Raw genomic sequence first — 16,135 nt, forward strand, 5'->3', positions numbered from 1 at the left:
TATGTTTATTGAATTAAACTGCCCTGGATAAGATCACATCCTAGAACAGAGATTCTTAACCTGGGGCCTGTGGATTTTCTTTTCTTTTTCTTTGTTTCCAGTTACAAATTCTCTTCGTCTTCTCCCACCCATTGAGAAGGCAAAAAATACAATAACCATTTTACATGTGAAATCATGAAAAACATTTCCTCATTAGCCTTGTTGAGGAAAAAAATATGCTTCAATCTGTACTTAGAGCTCATCAGTTCTCTTCCTAGAGAGGTAGATAGCATTTTTCATTATAAGTCCTTTGGAATTGTCAGGCATCACTGTATTTGATCAGAGTAGCTAAATCTTTCACAGTTGCTTATATTTTCAATTGCTATTACTATGTACATCGTTTCTTGGTTCTTCTCAGTTTTCCCAGGTTTTTCTGAAACCATCCCCTTTATCATTGATTACAGCACAATAATATTCTATCATAATTATAATTATTCAGGTACTCCTCAATTGATGGGCATCCCCTCAGTTTCTAAGTCTTTGTCACCAGAAAGAACTGTTATCAATATTTTTGTAGATGTGGGTCTTTCTTCTTTGATCCCCTTGTGGTACTGACCTAGTATCAGTATTGCTGAATTAAAAAGGATGTGCATAGTTTTATAGTCCTTTGAGTATAGTTACAAATTGTTCTCCAGAATGGCTGGACAGCTCCACCAACAGTGCATTAGTTTACCTGTTTTCCTGCATCCCTGCCAGCATTTGTCATTTTCCTCTTCTGCAATCTTAGCCAAGTTGATAGCTGTGAGGTGGTACCTCAGAATTGTTTTAATCTGCATTTCTCTGATTTAGAGCACTTTTATAAGACTGTTGATAGCTTTGATTTCTTCTAAGAACTGCCTGTCCATATCCTTTGGGGATTTATCAATTGGGGAATTATTTATTAATTGGGGAGTGGCCTTTATTTTTATAAATTTGGCTCAGTTCTATATACACACATATATGAAATGAGATCTTTATCAGAGAAACTTGATATTACCCCCCCCCCGTTTCCTGCTTTCCTTCTAATTTTGACTGCATTGATTTTGTTTGTGCAAAAGCTTTTTAATTTTATGTAATCAAAATTATCCATTTTACCTCATGTGTTCCTCTCTAATCTTTTGTTTGATCACGAACTCTTTCCCCATCCAAAGGTCTGACAGGTAATGTTTTCTGTGCTTCCCTAATTTGCTTATGATACCACCCTATGTGTCGAATACATAAATCCATTTTGAGCTTATCTAGGTATATGGTGTGAGATGTTGGTCTTTTCCTAGTTTATGCCAGAACACTTTCTAACAGAATGCCCATCGACTGGGGAATGGCTAAACAAGTTGTGGTATATGAATGTAATGAAATACTATTGTGCTGTAAGAGCACAGGAGAATTTCAGAGAAACCTGGAAGGATTTACATGAGCTGATGCTGAGTGAGATGAGAAATAACAAACAGGACAATTTTAGAAAGGCCTGGAAAGACTTATATGAACTGATGTATAGTGAAATGAGCAGAACCTGGAGAACGTTGTACACAACACTGTATGATGATCAACTGTGAAAGACTTGGCTCTTCTCAGCAAAGCAATGATCCAAGACAATTTCACAGAGCTCATGATATCTTCCCATTGTTTTTTTGTTTTGTTTGTTTTGGTGAGGCAACTGGAGTTAAGTGACTTGCCCAGGGTCACACAGCTAGTAAGTGTTAAGTGTCTGAGGCTGGATTTGAACTCAGGTCCTCCTGAATTCAGGGCTAGTGCTCTATCTACTGCGCCACCTAGCTGCCCCCTCCCCATTGGGGTTTGTTCGGGTTTTTTTGGATAATAAACATTTTTGTTTAAAGTTTTGGGTTTCAAATTCTGTCCCTTCTTCTCTCCCTTCCCTTCCTCCTTCCTGAGGCAGTAAGCAATCAGATATAGGTAATATTAGTCATTTTGTACAAGAAAACTCAAATAAAAGAAAAAAAATGAAAGAAAGTGAAATATAGCATGCTTCAGTCTGTGTTCAATCAATGCCACTTCTTTCTTTGGAGGCAGGTAGTATGCTTCATCATTAGTCCTTTGGGATTGTCTTGGATCATTGCAGTGCTTACAGTAGTTAAGTTTATTCACAATTCTTCAACAAACAATATTGCTGTCACTGTGCACAACGTTCTCCTGGTTCTGCTCATTTCACTATACATCAGCTCATATAAGTCTTTCCAGGCCTTTCTAAAATTGTCCTGTTTGTTATTTCTTATAGCATATTCCATCACAATTACATACCACAGTTTATTCAGCCATTCCCCAATTCATAGGCATTCCTTTGATTTCCTTAGTTACCACAAAAAGAGCTGCTATAAATATTTTTGTACAAATAGATGTTTTTCAGAATGTCTTTGAGATATAAACCTAGCAATGATATTGCTGTATCAAAGGGAATGCACTGTTTGATAGCCTTTTGTGTTCACAACTCCATGAACAGTGGATTAGCACCCAAGTTTTTCCACACCCCTCCAACATTCAACATTTTACTTTTTTGTTATATTTGCCACTCTGATAGGTGTGAGGTGATACCTCAAAGTTGTTTTAATTTGAATTTCTCTGATCAAAAGTGATTTAGAGCAATTTTTCATATAACTATAGAAAGCTTTGATTTCTTTGTCTGAAAACTGCCTGTTTTCTTTGACCATTTATCAATTGGGGAATGACTTATATTTTTATAAATTTTATCATTTCTCTATATATTTTAGGTATTGAGGCCTTTATCAGAAACACTGGCTGTGAAAATCGTTTCCCAGCTTACAACTTTCCTTATAACCTTGGTTGAATTAGTTTTGTTTATACAAAAGCTTTTTTATTTTATATAATCAAGATTATCTATTTTACATTTTGTATTGCTCTCTATATCTTCTTTAACCCTAAATTCTTCTTCTGTCCATAAATCTGACAGATAAACTATTCCATGCTCTCTTCATTTGCTTATGATATCACCTTTTATGTGCAAATCATGTGCCCATTTGACCTTATTTTAGTATACAGTATGAGATATTGGTCTATACCTAGTTTCTGCCATACCATTTTCCAGTTTTCCCAGCAGTTTTTGTTAAATAATGAGTTTTTGTTCCAAAAGCTTGGATTTGTGGATTTATCATATACTAGATTACCTTAACCATTTACTATAGTGTAATTTCTACCAATTCTATTCCACTGATCTACCTCTCTATTTCTTAGCCAGTACCAGATTGTTTTGATAATTACTGCTTTATACTACAGTTTGAGGTCTGGTACTGCTAGACCACTTTCTTTCACATTTCTTTTCATTGATTCCCTTGATATCCTTGAGCTTTTGGTCTTCCAGATGAACTTTGTTATTTTTTTCTAGATCTATAAAATATTTTTGGATAGTTTGATGTGTATGGCACTAAATAAATAAACTTAGGTAGGGTTGTCATTTTTATTATATTGGCTCGCCCTATCCATAAATATTTAATATTTTTCCAATTATTTAGATCTGACTTCATTTGTGTGAAAAGTATTTTATACCTGTGTTCATTTAATTCCTGTGTTTGTCTCGGCAGGTAGACTCCCAAGTATTTTATATTGTCTAAAGTTATTTTAATGGAATTTCTCTTTCTATCTATTGTTGCTGGACTTTGTTGGTAATATATAGAAATGCTGATGATTTATGTGGGTTTATTTTGTATCCTACAACTTTGCTAAAGTTGTTCATAAATTCAAGTAGTTATTTAGTTTTTTCTCTAGGATTTTCTAAGTATATCATCTACAAAGAGTGATAGTTTTGTTTCCTCATTACCTATTCTAATTCCTTTAATTTCTTTTTCTTCTCTTATTGCTATAGCTAACATTTCTAGTACAATATTAAATGATAGTGGTGAGAGTGGGCATCCTTCCTTCACCCCTGACTATACTGGGAAGGCTTCTAGCTTATTCCCATTACAGATAATGCTTGCTGATGGTTTTAGATAAATATTCCTTATCATTTTAAGGTAAGCTCCATTTATTCCTATGCTTTCTAGTGTTTTTAATAGGAATGGGTGCTGTATTTTGTCAAAGGCTTTTTCTGCACCTATTGAGATAATCATATGATTTCTGTTGGGATTGTATTGATAATGATCAATTATACTGACAGTTTTCCTAATATTGAACCATCCCTGCATTCCTGGTATAAATCCCACCTGGTTATAGTGTATGATCCTTGTGACATGTTGCTGTAATCTCTCTGCTGGTACTTTATTTAAAATTTTTGCATTAATATTCATTAAGGAGCTTGGTCTATAATTTTCTTTTTCTGTTTTGGCTCTTTCTGGTTTGGGTATAAGCACCGTATTTGTCCCTTAAAGGGAATTTAGTAGGACTCCTTCTTCACCTATTTTCTCAAATAGTTTATATAGTATTGGGATTGTTCTTTACATATTTGGCAGAATTCACTTTTAAATTCATCTGGTCCTGGGGATATTTCTTAGGAAGTTCATTGATGGTTTCTTCAATTTATTTTTCTAAAATTGGGTTAAGTATTTTATTTCTTCTTCTGTCAATCTAGATAATTTATATTTTTGTAGATATTCATCCATTTCATTTAGATTGTCATATAATTGGGCAAAATAGTTCTTAACAATTGTCTTAATTTCCTCTTCTTTGGCGGTGAGTTCACCTCTTTCATTTTTGATACTAGTAATTTGGTTTTCTTTCTTTTTAAAAATCAAATTAACTATTGGTTTATCATCGATTTTATTATTTTTTCCATAAAACCAGCTTCTAGTTTTATTTATTAGTTCAATAGTGGTTTTTTTTTTACTTTCAATTTTCAGCATTTCCAATTTGGTATTTAATTAGGGATTTTTAATTTGTTCATTTTCTATTTTTTTAGTTGTATGCCCAATTAATTAGATCTTTCTTTGCTTCAGCTGAAGCATAATAGTTTCTGTTCCAGCCCCTTATCTTTACCCTTATGTTTATCTCTCTGCTTCAAATGTGTTTCTTGTAAATAACATATTGTAGGATTTTGGCTTTTCATAAATTCTGCTGTTTCAAAAATTTAGATGCTATACCATTTGGTGCATATATGTTAAATGTTTCCATTTAATAGGTGAGTTCACCTCATTCACGTTTATAGTTATGATAGCTAAGTGTTATTTCCCTCCATGCTATTTTTCACTTGTTTCTCCTCCCCTCTACCCCCCACCCCCTTTCCCTCCTCACAAGTGTTTTACTTCTGATCATGGCCTTCCCCAATATATGCTCCTTTTAATCAGTCCCCTCTCCCTTTTATTATCCCTGCCTCTTTTTGGCTTCTTTAAAGGGTAAGATAGATTTCTATATCCAATTGAGTGTTATTATTCTATCTTTGAGCCAGTTTTGATGAGAGTAAAGTTTAAACTTTGCCTGCTACCCTCCCATCTTCCCCTCCATTATAATAGTTCTTTCATGCCTCTTTTATGTGTGACAATTTACCATATTCAATCTCTTTCCTCTTTCATTGCAATTTCTTTCTCACCCCTTTATTTTATTTTATTTTGGTTTTTTGGTATCATCTCATCAATGTTACCTTATAGTTACACCTTCTGTCTACATATACTTCTTCTAATTGCTCTTATAAGTATTAAAGTTGTTAAGACTTACAAATATTATTTTGTCAAATAGAAATATAAACAGTTTAACCTTATTGAATTTCTTACATTTTTTCTTTTTTGTTTCTTTTTTATGTTCCCCTTCAGTCTTGTATTTAAAGGTCAAATTTTTTTATTCAGCTCTGGCCTTTTAATCAGAAATGATTGAAAATTTTTCATTTTCCACAAAAGATTATATTCAGTTTTTCTGGGTAGACGATTCTTGGTCATAAACCTAATTCCTTTGTCTTCTGGTATATAATATTCCAAGCTCTGCAGTTCTTTAATATGAAAATTGCTAAATCCTGTGTAGTCCTGACTGTAGCTCCACAATATTTGGATTGTTCCGTTTTGGCTGTTTGCAATACTTTCTTCTTGATCTGTGAGCTCTGAAATTTGGCTATCATGTTACTGGGAGTTTTCATTTTGGGATCTCTTTCAGGCAGTTATCCGTGGATTATTTCAATTTCTATTTTGCCCTCTGGTTCTAATATATCAGGGCAGTTTTCTATGATAATTTCTTGAAAAAAATTGCCCAGCCTTTTTTTTTTTTGATCATGGCTTTCAGGTAGTCCAATAATTTTTATATAATCACTCCTGAATATTTTCTAGGTCAGTTTTTTTTTTCAATGAGAAATTTCACCTTTTTCCCCATTATTTTTACTTTTTTGATTTTGTTTATCATCATATCTTGGTATCTTACAGAGTCATTAGTTTCCATCTATTTGATTCCAATTTTTAAGGTATTATTTTCTTTAGTGATGTTTTGTACTTTCTTTTCATTTGGCTAATTCTATTTTTAGGGAATTATTTTCCTTAGTAAATTTTTGTATATCTTTTCCCATACCATTAACTCTTTTTTCAAGATTCTCTTACATTACTCCCATTTCTTTTCCCAGTTTTTCTTCTTCTCTAATTTGCTTTTTAAAGTCTGTTTTAAGCTCTTCCAGTAATCCTTTTGGGGCCTGAGACCAAATTACATTTTTCTCTGACGTTTCACCTGTAGCCATTTTGGCAATGTTGTCCTCTAAGTTTATGCCTTGATCTTCCCTATCACCATTGTAACTTTCTGTAGTCAAGCTTTTTTTTCTTCTTCCATTTTCTGCTCATTTTTATGAGAGAGTTGGGCTCTAGTCCTCTACTGTCCCAAGTTTTTGTGCTGAGGCTCTGGTGGCTTTCATTGGGCTTCAGGGCTTAGCAGCTTGCTTTCTTTGTAGGGTAAGCTTCCCTTCTGACTGGTATTGGGGGCTGTTGGTCTTCCCTTTTGGCCTCTCCTGGGTGTGGGGTTTAGCTGCTGGCCTTCAGGGGTGGGGTTGTGCTGCTGGGTTGCTATAATTAACAAAGTCTTTCTGGCGGCTGGCTTTGAAGGGGTGATCTTCTTGCTGGTCTGCCCCAGGGGTGCTGCCCTGCTTCGAGATTGCTATGTTAAGAGAGCCTCTATTTTGTTGCAAGTCTGCCCAAGGGTTGGGGTCCTGCTGCTGGGTTGCTATAGAAAAAGTTTCTCTGCTGGTAGGCCCCAGGGGCAGGATCTTCCTTATTGGCCAGCTTCAGGTAGTGCTTCATTATTGGTCAGCAGTGGTGTAAAGGCCTCCCTTGGTGGTTTGTACTGGAGGTGGGGTGGCTAGTGAGGGTCCTTGCTGCCCAGACTGCAGACTTGCCTAGGGGACTACTGGTGGATTGCCCCAGGCTTAGAGACCTGCTTCAGGCCCTCTGCTGTGAGCCAAGCTACTGCTGCTGCTGTTCCTCTTGGACCTCAATACCCTCCCACCCAGCTAAGACAGACTTTTCCTTCTGGGTTGGTAAGCTGATTCCCTGCTCCTGGAATGATTTTGAGGCATTTTTCTACTGGTTTGGAGGGGAAATTTGGGAGGGCTTCAGAGGGTTTGTTCCTATCTCTGCCATCTTGGCACCAGATGTTCTTCATTCAGTTTTTTTTAAATTAGTAACTGTATTTTGATATTATTGATTTTCTTAATAATCCTATGTATTTTATTTTATGTATTTAAAACTTTATTTTGAAAGGGGGCCCATAGGCTTTGTCAAACTAACAGTTGGTCCGTGTTACAAAAAATTTTAAGAAACCATGTTCCAGAGAAATGACAGTTTATATGGAAATATCTGCTCTACTCTTCTCTCGTTAATAACAATCACATCTTTCTTAGTTCTGTTATTCATGTATCTCCATCCCTATATGAGACGGAAGTTGAGGCCATCCAGTCTGAGCAAACAAATCCCATACCAATACCCTATCTTCATGGGAAAAACAAACAAACAAACAAACTTGGTATGCTTGTGGCTGGTTTTAAGACAGCTAATCTTTTCATCAGAAATGAACATGTGGGAAACAGAATCTTTAGGCAACAACATTTTCCTTCTCTGATTTACTAGTTTTAAAAATTTGAAATTTTATAATCAATTCTTTTTCATGATACTTGATACCAGAACACCCCATTAGAAGGTAACCTAATTGTTTGATTCTTTGTACTTGTATCCCCAGAGCCTACTACATAGGTGCTTAATAACATTTACTACTCTTCTTGTCCAAGTTACCCTGTATAGAAATGCCACATCTAAAAAAAGTACTCACAAGTAGTTGGCTAGGTTGTGCTCTTGTAATGTATGTGTTTCAAAACCATGGGGAGTCGTATCAAAGTAGTCATTACCAATCCCACAGATAAAACATTTAGTCTAGAAAAAAAGAGGACACAGAAATATTACCAACGATGGTACTACTGATAAATTTCAAGGAGTCCCTAAAATATCCATTTACTTATATTTTCAAATACATTAGAACAGAGATTCTCAACAAAGGGTCCTTGTATTTGTGTGTGTGTGTTTGGTTTGGTTTGGTTTGGCTTTTTTGTTTCATAAGATTTTTAGTTCCAAATTTTTCTCCCTCCCTCTCTCCCGTCCCCAAAACAGAAAGCAATCTGATATAGGTTATATATGTACAATTGCATTCAACATATTTCTGAATTAGTCATGTTGTGAAAGGAGAATCAGAACAAAAAGGAAAAACCTCAAAAAAGAAAAAAAAAGCAACCAAAAAGTACAAACAGTATGGTTCAATCTGCATTCAGAATCCAGAGTTATTTTTTCTGGATGTAGAGAACATTTTCCATCATGAATTCTTTGGAATTGTCTTGGATCATTGCACTGCTGAGAAGAGCCAAGTCTATCACAGTTAATCATAACAAAATGTTGCTGTCACTGTGTACAATGTTCTCCTGGTTCTGCTCACTTAATTCAGTATCAGTCCACTTAAGTCTTTCCAGGTTTTTCTGAAATCTGACTGCTCATAATTTCTTACAGCACAATAGTATTCCATTACATTCATATACCACAACTTGTTCAGCCATTCCCCAATTGATGGGCATCCCCTCAATTTCCAATTCTTTGCCACCACAGAGAGAGTTGCTATAAATATTTTTGTACATGTGGGTCCTTTTCCCTTTTCTATAATCTCTTTGGGATACAGACCTAGTAGTGGTACTACTGGGTCAAAGGGTATGCATAGCCTTTTAGGCATAGTTCCAAATTGCTCTCCAGAATGGTTGAATTACTTCACAACTCCACTAACAATGCATTAGTGTTCCAATTTTTCCACAGCTTCTCCAACATTTATTATTTTCCTTTTTTGGCATATTAGCCAATCTGATAGGTGTGAGATGGTACCTCAGAGTTGTTTTAATGTGCATTTCTCTAATCATTAGTGATTTAAAGCATTTTTTCATATGGCAATAGATAGCTTTGATTTCTTCATCTGAAAACTGCCTGTTCATATCCTTTGATCATTTCTCAACTGGGGAATGACTTGCATTCTTCCCTAAAATATCTCTTACAAATTTTAACCATTAGAGCTTTATTACACTGGGGTTAATAAGCTGCTCTTCAAATATAAATACTTCCTGGAGAATTTTAATGTAGTTGGGAGGAAAAGGTTCTTTGGAGTACCAGGAAGCTATTAGGGTAGGCAGACCCAGATGGAACAATGCAGTCATTCACAGAGTAACATGAAGACTTGGAGTCAGGAGACCTAGGTACTGATCTTTATTACTTTATTCCTGTGTAATTTTGGGTGAGTCACATAAGGCCTCTAGGCCTGTTTCCTCATCTGTAAAATGAGAAGGGTTGGACTATATGTCCTCTAAAGTTCCTCTCTGCTCTAAATGAACCTATGAGGGTACTGGAGGATAGTAGGAGAGGACCACTGAGACCACTAAAATAAGTTTTATCTACTTTATAATTGTGTGTAGGTTGACTCTGGATTGACAAAAAATCATGGCTGGACTTGAGGGAGATAGCATGTGGAAGTGGGAAGTTTATGAGCCTTGAAGTCAGATACTAGGCTTTTCGTCCTATTCTGTTCACCTGTGGAACTCTGGGCTAGTCATTTAAGCCCTCTGTGACTAGCTTATTTTTTTTTTAATTTTAAATAAAAGTATTTTATTATTTTCCAGTTACATGTAGAGATAGCTTTCAGCATTTGTTTACATAAGATTTCCAATGTCAAATGTTTTCTCCACCACCACCCCCCCCCGACAGCAGGCAATCCAATATAGGTTTATATATATATATATACACATACATACATACACACACACAGATATATGTATGACTAGCTTATTTTTTTAAAGCTCTGTACTCTATACTCTAAGACTGTGTATACAAAGCATACCTCCATATCTTCTCTCACTTGTTCTTGCTGGTCTCTCAGTTCTCCAAAGGCATCAATGATCAGACCTAGGATTTTAAATATGAAGATAATTAAGTTATCCAAATGATGCACATGGATAAAGTTGTACCATAGCTGGGGAAATGGCAAAGTTCTATTTCCTTTTCATCTAAGATCTCAGGATTACTATCATAGATGGATTAGCATGAAGATTTAAAACAAAAACAAAATACTTGTCCATGTTTAAAAAACCAAAACCTTGATGCTTTATCGGTGAATTCTGGGTATGATTCTCATTCACTTGTACTTATCATGCAATATGAATCTATATCTGGAAAACTGTCTTCCTGTTCAGCAGCTTCTTGGAAATACTGGCATACAAATCAGGCCAGAGGAAAGAGATGACAGGAGTTACTATACTAGAGTAGAAAAAGGGGGTTATGAAGCCTGAGTTCATCATTATTAATGTCTTGACAAAGAGTTTGACATTTTTGACTTTTCTTGGCCTCAGCTGCCTCACTGGTTAAGTTGTAATAATCAGTAAGTACCAGCATTGAGCTGTAGTAGGGATGTTTATAAGTCTATAACAGCATCTGTGTGCCAAGGAAAGTATGAATAGGCCTTAAATAATTTAACAGCAAATTATAATGCATTCATAAGCCAAGTTCTAACAATTTAGACCATATCTTTGTATGTTTAATCAAGAATGGGTTTTATTAGACCATTTCTATGTTCAAAATACCTTGAATGATGGCTAGTAGGATAACAATAACAAAGAAGAAGAATGTGATATCAAAGACAATCCGATACATTTCATAAGGATCACCAGCAGGGTCTTCAATTTCATCTCCAATGCCACCCCCAGCTCTTACTCCAACATACATATGGAATAGGTAACACTAGAAAAAGAAGATGGTTTGACAGTATAAGCTATGATAAAAAATAGTATTTTAAAAAATCAAAATAGGTGATATGCATGATTAGACTAGAAGAAAGCAACATAAAGGATGAGAGCTTTCAGACAAAATTTATCATTTAGTTTTTAGTACTTAATTATTTACTTATTAGTGAGTCGGCTACTTAGTCACAGCTGTGGAGTTGATGAAAGAAAAGAAGTTAGGTGGGCAGTTATAGAATGATAAATCCTTCAAAATGGCATTTTTTAGATTTCAAAAATAAAAGCTATCCTTGAGGTTATGGGGAAATGTCCACTCACTTCAAAGCTTTTGAGGAGCTTTGTTAATTGAAAGTGGATATAGTCTGAAATCAGTTACCTCAAGAATATTATATGAAGGTGAAAATAGAAAGGGGCAGTTAAGTGGTGCAGTGGTTAGAATACCAACCCTGGAGTCAGGAGGACCTGGGTTCAAATATGGCTTTAGAAACCTACTAGCTATGCAGCCTTGGGCAAGTCAGTTAACTCTGACTTGCCTCCAAAAAAAAGTTATACGATAAGATCCTGCTTTGAATCATATGACACTTCCCCATAATGGGTAGATTTCTCTTCTTTGCATTTGACCTGAGGACTCCAATGATTTACTACTTTCCTGGCTGAACCAGGACTCTGCCTTTTTACTTTTTTAGTTTTTCTCTCCATGTGGAATGTACCCTGAAATCCTCCCAGCCTTTCATGAACTTTGCTTTTGGCATGCAGAAGACATATGAAAGTAGTTTAGAATATTTCAGTCTGCAAAAAATGCTAAAGTCAAAAGGCTGTGCCCCCAGCCCTTGCAGACCAAGGACTAACAACTGACAAAATGGACTAATTGGTTAAAATGTTCCATTTCCAAAGTTGCTTTATTTTTGTAGATACATTTGGACTAATGACTCATCAATCTGCAATGGGCTTCTCAGTGTCAGTAAGAATTTGATTAGTGGTCAAAGAAAGTTATCTACAAAACTTGTTACCAAAATTTCTTAAGTCTATTGGTAAGACTTGTAGTGTAAGTTCTAGGTCCCCAAGTTGACTTCTCCAAGACACCTGCCCACAGGCTCTTATCTCCCAGGGATATGGTGTCACAAGGCAGAGCCTAAGGCAGGTTTGTTACCGTCATCATGTCATCACATTTCATATCTGGTTCATCTTCATCTTCACTCTTGTTGTAGAACTTTCGGAAGAAGTTGAAAGCCACCACAGTGTAGAGATAGACAACAACAGCCAGGAGTCCCACAGTCAGTACCAGCTGGGCATGGGAGGAAAAAGGAGGAAAAGGAACTAGAATCTCTTCTGTTTTAATGGCTTTTCTTATGTCGTCTCTGACTTATTCAGACAGAGTTCAAAGACAAATAATTGTTTCTGTCCTTGAAAGAGATAGCAAGGAAGGTCCAAAAAGAGGAAGAAGAAATGAAAATATATTTATGAATAATTTAGGTGCTTGGCTCTAAGGAGAATCAGAGAGTTTAGGGGGCAAGAAAAGAGGAAAGACCTCCCAAATGGGGCAATAAAGTAGAGAGGCAGATGAGGAAAAAGAATCTGTATGAATGCCCATAGTAGGTACTTAATATTTACTGAATAAATGAATAAAATTGAAAACAATTTCTGGCAAGACTTAGCAATTTTCATGGAATAGTCAAAATTCCTGGAGTCAGCACTGAACTTCCATTCTGTGGATAGTGAGAGGGTTTCATAGATTATTAGAACTGTAAGGAATTGTATAGATCATCAAGTTAACCAATCCCACCACCCCCATTTTACAGATGAACTGTCTGAGGATCTAAAAGATGATGACCTCTGTGTCCTTGGGCAATTTATAAGAGACAACAAAACTGAGACTTGAACCCTTGTGTTCTGACTCTTAGAGGCAACTAGATGGTGTGTTATATAGAGCACCAGACAAGGAATCAGGAAGACTTGAGTTAAAATTCTGCTTCAGACACTTTATGGTTGTGTGATGCTGGAAAAGTCACTTGACTTCTGTCTTAGTTTCCTCATTTGTAAAAAGGGGATAATAATAACAAGTACCTCCCATGGCTAGGGCAGATAGGTGATGGAGTGGATAAAAGTGCTGGGCCTGAAGTCAGGAAGACTCATCTTCCTGAGTTCATATCTGGCTGTGTGATCCTGGGCAAGTCACTTAACCCTGTTTGCCTCAGTTTCCTCATCTGTAAAATCAGCTTGAGAAGGAAATGACAAACCACTCCAGTATCTCTGCCAAGAAAACCCCAAATGGGGTTACGACTGAAACAACTGAACAATAACAACAAAACCTCCCATGGCTGTTATGGGGAAAGAATGAGATAATATTTACAAAGAACTTGGAAAATCTTCAAGTGCTATATTCTATTTTTTATTATTGTCCCACTGTATCATGTTGTTTCCTTATATTCCATATCTCTTTCACCTTAAACAAATGTAAAGTCTGCTCAGCCTTAGTGTGGTTCTGCCTCACACTCTTCATCCCTTCCAGAGAAGCCCACAACCCTTGGAGGATTAGTGAGTTGAATACTCAGTCAACAGATGTGGAGTTGATGAAAGGAAAGAAGTTAGGTGGGCAGTTGGAATGATAAATTCTCCAAATTGGCCCTTTTTAGATTTCAAAAATAAAAGCTATCCTTGAGGTTATGGGGAAATGTCCAATTATTTCAAAGTTTTTAAGGAGCTTTGTTAGTAGAAAGTGGATACAGTCTAAAATCAATTACCTCAAGAATGTTATATGAAGGGGGGCGGGAAAGGAAAGGGGCAGCTAAGTGATACTGTGGATAGAGCCCTAGCTCTGGAGTGTTAGGACCATCTGAGTTCAAATCTGACTTCAAACACTTACTCAGCTGTGTGACCCTGGGCAAATCAGTTAACCCTGACTTGCCTCCCCCAAAATGATATACAATAAGATCCTGCTCTGAATGATTATAATTGCCAACATTTAAATAGTATTTTCTGGTTACTTAAACACTTTGCACAAATTATTTCATATTTTTTTTAGATAATTATGAGTGATACAACTATTTTGTTTGTTAGATTGCTTATTACATTATCCCGTCACCTACTCCTCTCATTTGAAGATAACACATCCTTTTCTCTGCACCCCAACCTCTGGTCCTTCACTTTTCTTTCTGTTCCACATCATTATAAACTTTATTCCTTAGTAGTTCCTACCTGTTTGCCGTTGTGAGTTACAGAAGATAAAATTGTCCTCAGTGTCTTGAAACCCATTGCAATGTCCAGTAAGTGAGCAGCAAAGAAGAAGTTGTTGTAGTGACCAAGGATAGACATGGTCGTGTACCAGGCCAGGTATAAGAAGGACTGTGAAAAGTGTCCAATTGGAGAAAAGTTAAGCATTTCCTCAAACCCTGTCATAATTTTCCATGTCCTGTGATTACCTACTGGACAAAGATATTTGAATATCATCATATCTACACTGTGGAGAAGTGATGGTAGTTGTCTCATCATTAAGCTAAAGAACTGCATGGGCCCAGATGTGGGGGCTGTAGCATTAGGTCTGGGGTTCTCTGAGCTAAATAAGGCAAAGTTTGGGGGACCACTCAGCCTTGTCCTATTCTCTAAATTGAGTGGGGAGCATCCTTGGGTGGCTTTTGGGTCCACATCCTCTGATAATAAATTCATTTTATTCCACTATTTGGATGCCCATTACCCTACAAGCCTTCCTGAATTTCTGACTCAGACTTTCTAAAAGGATGATTTCTATATCTGCACCCATTGGAGTAATAATGAGCAGAATCTTATTTTTCCTTAAGCAGTTATAACTTACATTGTCGGTAAAAACAACTCCCAGCTTCCAGATATGGTACTTCATATCGATGGAGCTCAGCCTAAAGAGGACCAAATAATTTCAAACTCATAAATGTCGAGAGTTAGTTAAGTGTTTAATAAGGAGGAAATTAACCTCTTTCTCCCATGTTTAACAAGTGAAATACAACTTGGAGCTTGATGAAGTTGTATATTTTCCTCTGGAGGTGCTGAATGGTTTAGTTAGAAATCTTGGCTTTTGAATTGGACTTTTAAAAGTTGTAACCCTGAACACAAAGAACCCGGGATCTTTAACCTTTTCAAAACTGTTTTTATTATGGATTCCCCACTTCCAGCTTTTCTGTATCTTACACATATAATTAACCAAAGCCTAGATGGGACACCTGATATCAGGAAGGGGAGTGGAAGGGCACATGAAACAGATGGGTATTAAATTACTTGTTAACCATTTTTCCCCTTGGCTAGCTTTTGTGTGAAAATAATTAATGGCTACACACTAAAGAAAATACCACTCAACTTTGTTGGATTGAGAGGAAAAAATGGTTCGGTTTTAACCAAACTTCTTTAGTTACAGATGGTCATCTAAGTACCATGACACAAGGGAAGCCTCCTCTGGTTCTGTCTGTTCAACTGGGCTAAAGTCAAGGGCATTTTTATCCAAACCCAGAAGTTCAGCGATACGCTCTGCTCCATAGAGGTCACCATACTTGTTGATCACCTGAAAAAGAAAGGAAGACAAAATAAGCCTGACAGTCACACATTTACCACCCACTTTCTACTTTAAAATGAGGCAGTGGGACTGGATGATTGCGTTCCAGTATCTCTTGGGATTTGATAAAACATGGAAGAATTTTCTGTAGAATCAGTTAGGAAGGGACTCAAAATGAAAAGGGATGAAGGTGGAAAAAACCCATGATGGAAAATCAAGCTTCTACAACTATTAGATTAAAAACTGCCATATATATTCAAGCTGGTATTTTCCCTTTTTTGGAAAGAGATAAGAAGTTGTTTTGCAAAAGATGACAATGACTGTAAATTAAGATCTCACAATCAAGTGTAGGCACCAAGCTTTTCAGAATGTGGTTATCTAGGAATAAAACTGTCATTTTGCATATGCAGACACATGAACACAGTTCT

The 16,135-nt window shown here is 36.3% G+C and overlaps 1 protein-coding gene across 1 annotated transcript in view; it reads right to left on the reverse strand.

Moving 5' to 3' along the window:
* Positions 1 to 16,135, reverse strand: part of RYR3 (ryanodine receptor 3) — a 681,173-nt gene that overhangs the window by 5,792 nt on the left and 659,246 nt on the right. The window contains exons 97-103 of the mRNA XM_043982013.1: positions 15,589 to 15,716; positions 15,000 to 15,060; positions 14,387 to 14,533; positions 12,342 to 12,476; positions 11,036 to 11,192; positions 10,297 to 10,361; positions 8,206 to 8,306 (exon numbers count right to left, since the gene is read on the reverse strand). Coding sequence (XP_043837948.1) covers positions 8,206 to 8,306; positions 10,297 to 10,361; positions 11,036 to 11,192; positions 12,342 to 12,476; positions 14,387 to 14,533; positions 15,000 to 15,060; positions 15,589 to 15,716 — 794 coding nt within the window. The remainder of the gene's footprint in view (positions 1 to 8,205; positions 8,307 to 10,296; positions 10,362 to 11,035; positions 11,193 to 12,341; positions 12,477 to 14,386; positions 14,534 to 14,999; positions 15,061 to 15,588; positions 15,717 to 16,135) is intronic.

This window comes from Dromiciops gliroides, chromosome 2, assembly GCF_019393635.1.
Source record: "Dromiciops gliroides isolate mDroGli1 chromosome 2, mDroGli1.pri, whole genome shotgun sequence".
Lineage (NCBI taxonomy): Eukaryota > Metazoa > Chordata > Mammalia > Microbiotheria > Microbiotheriidae > Dromiciops > Dromiciops gliroides.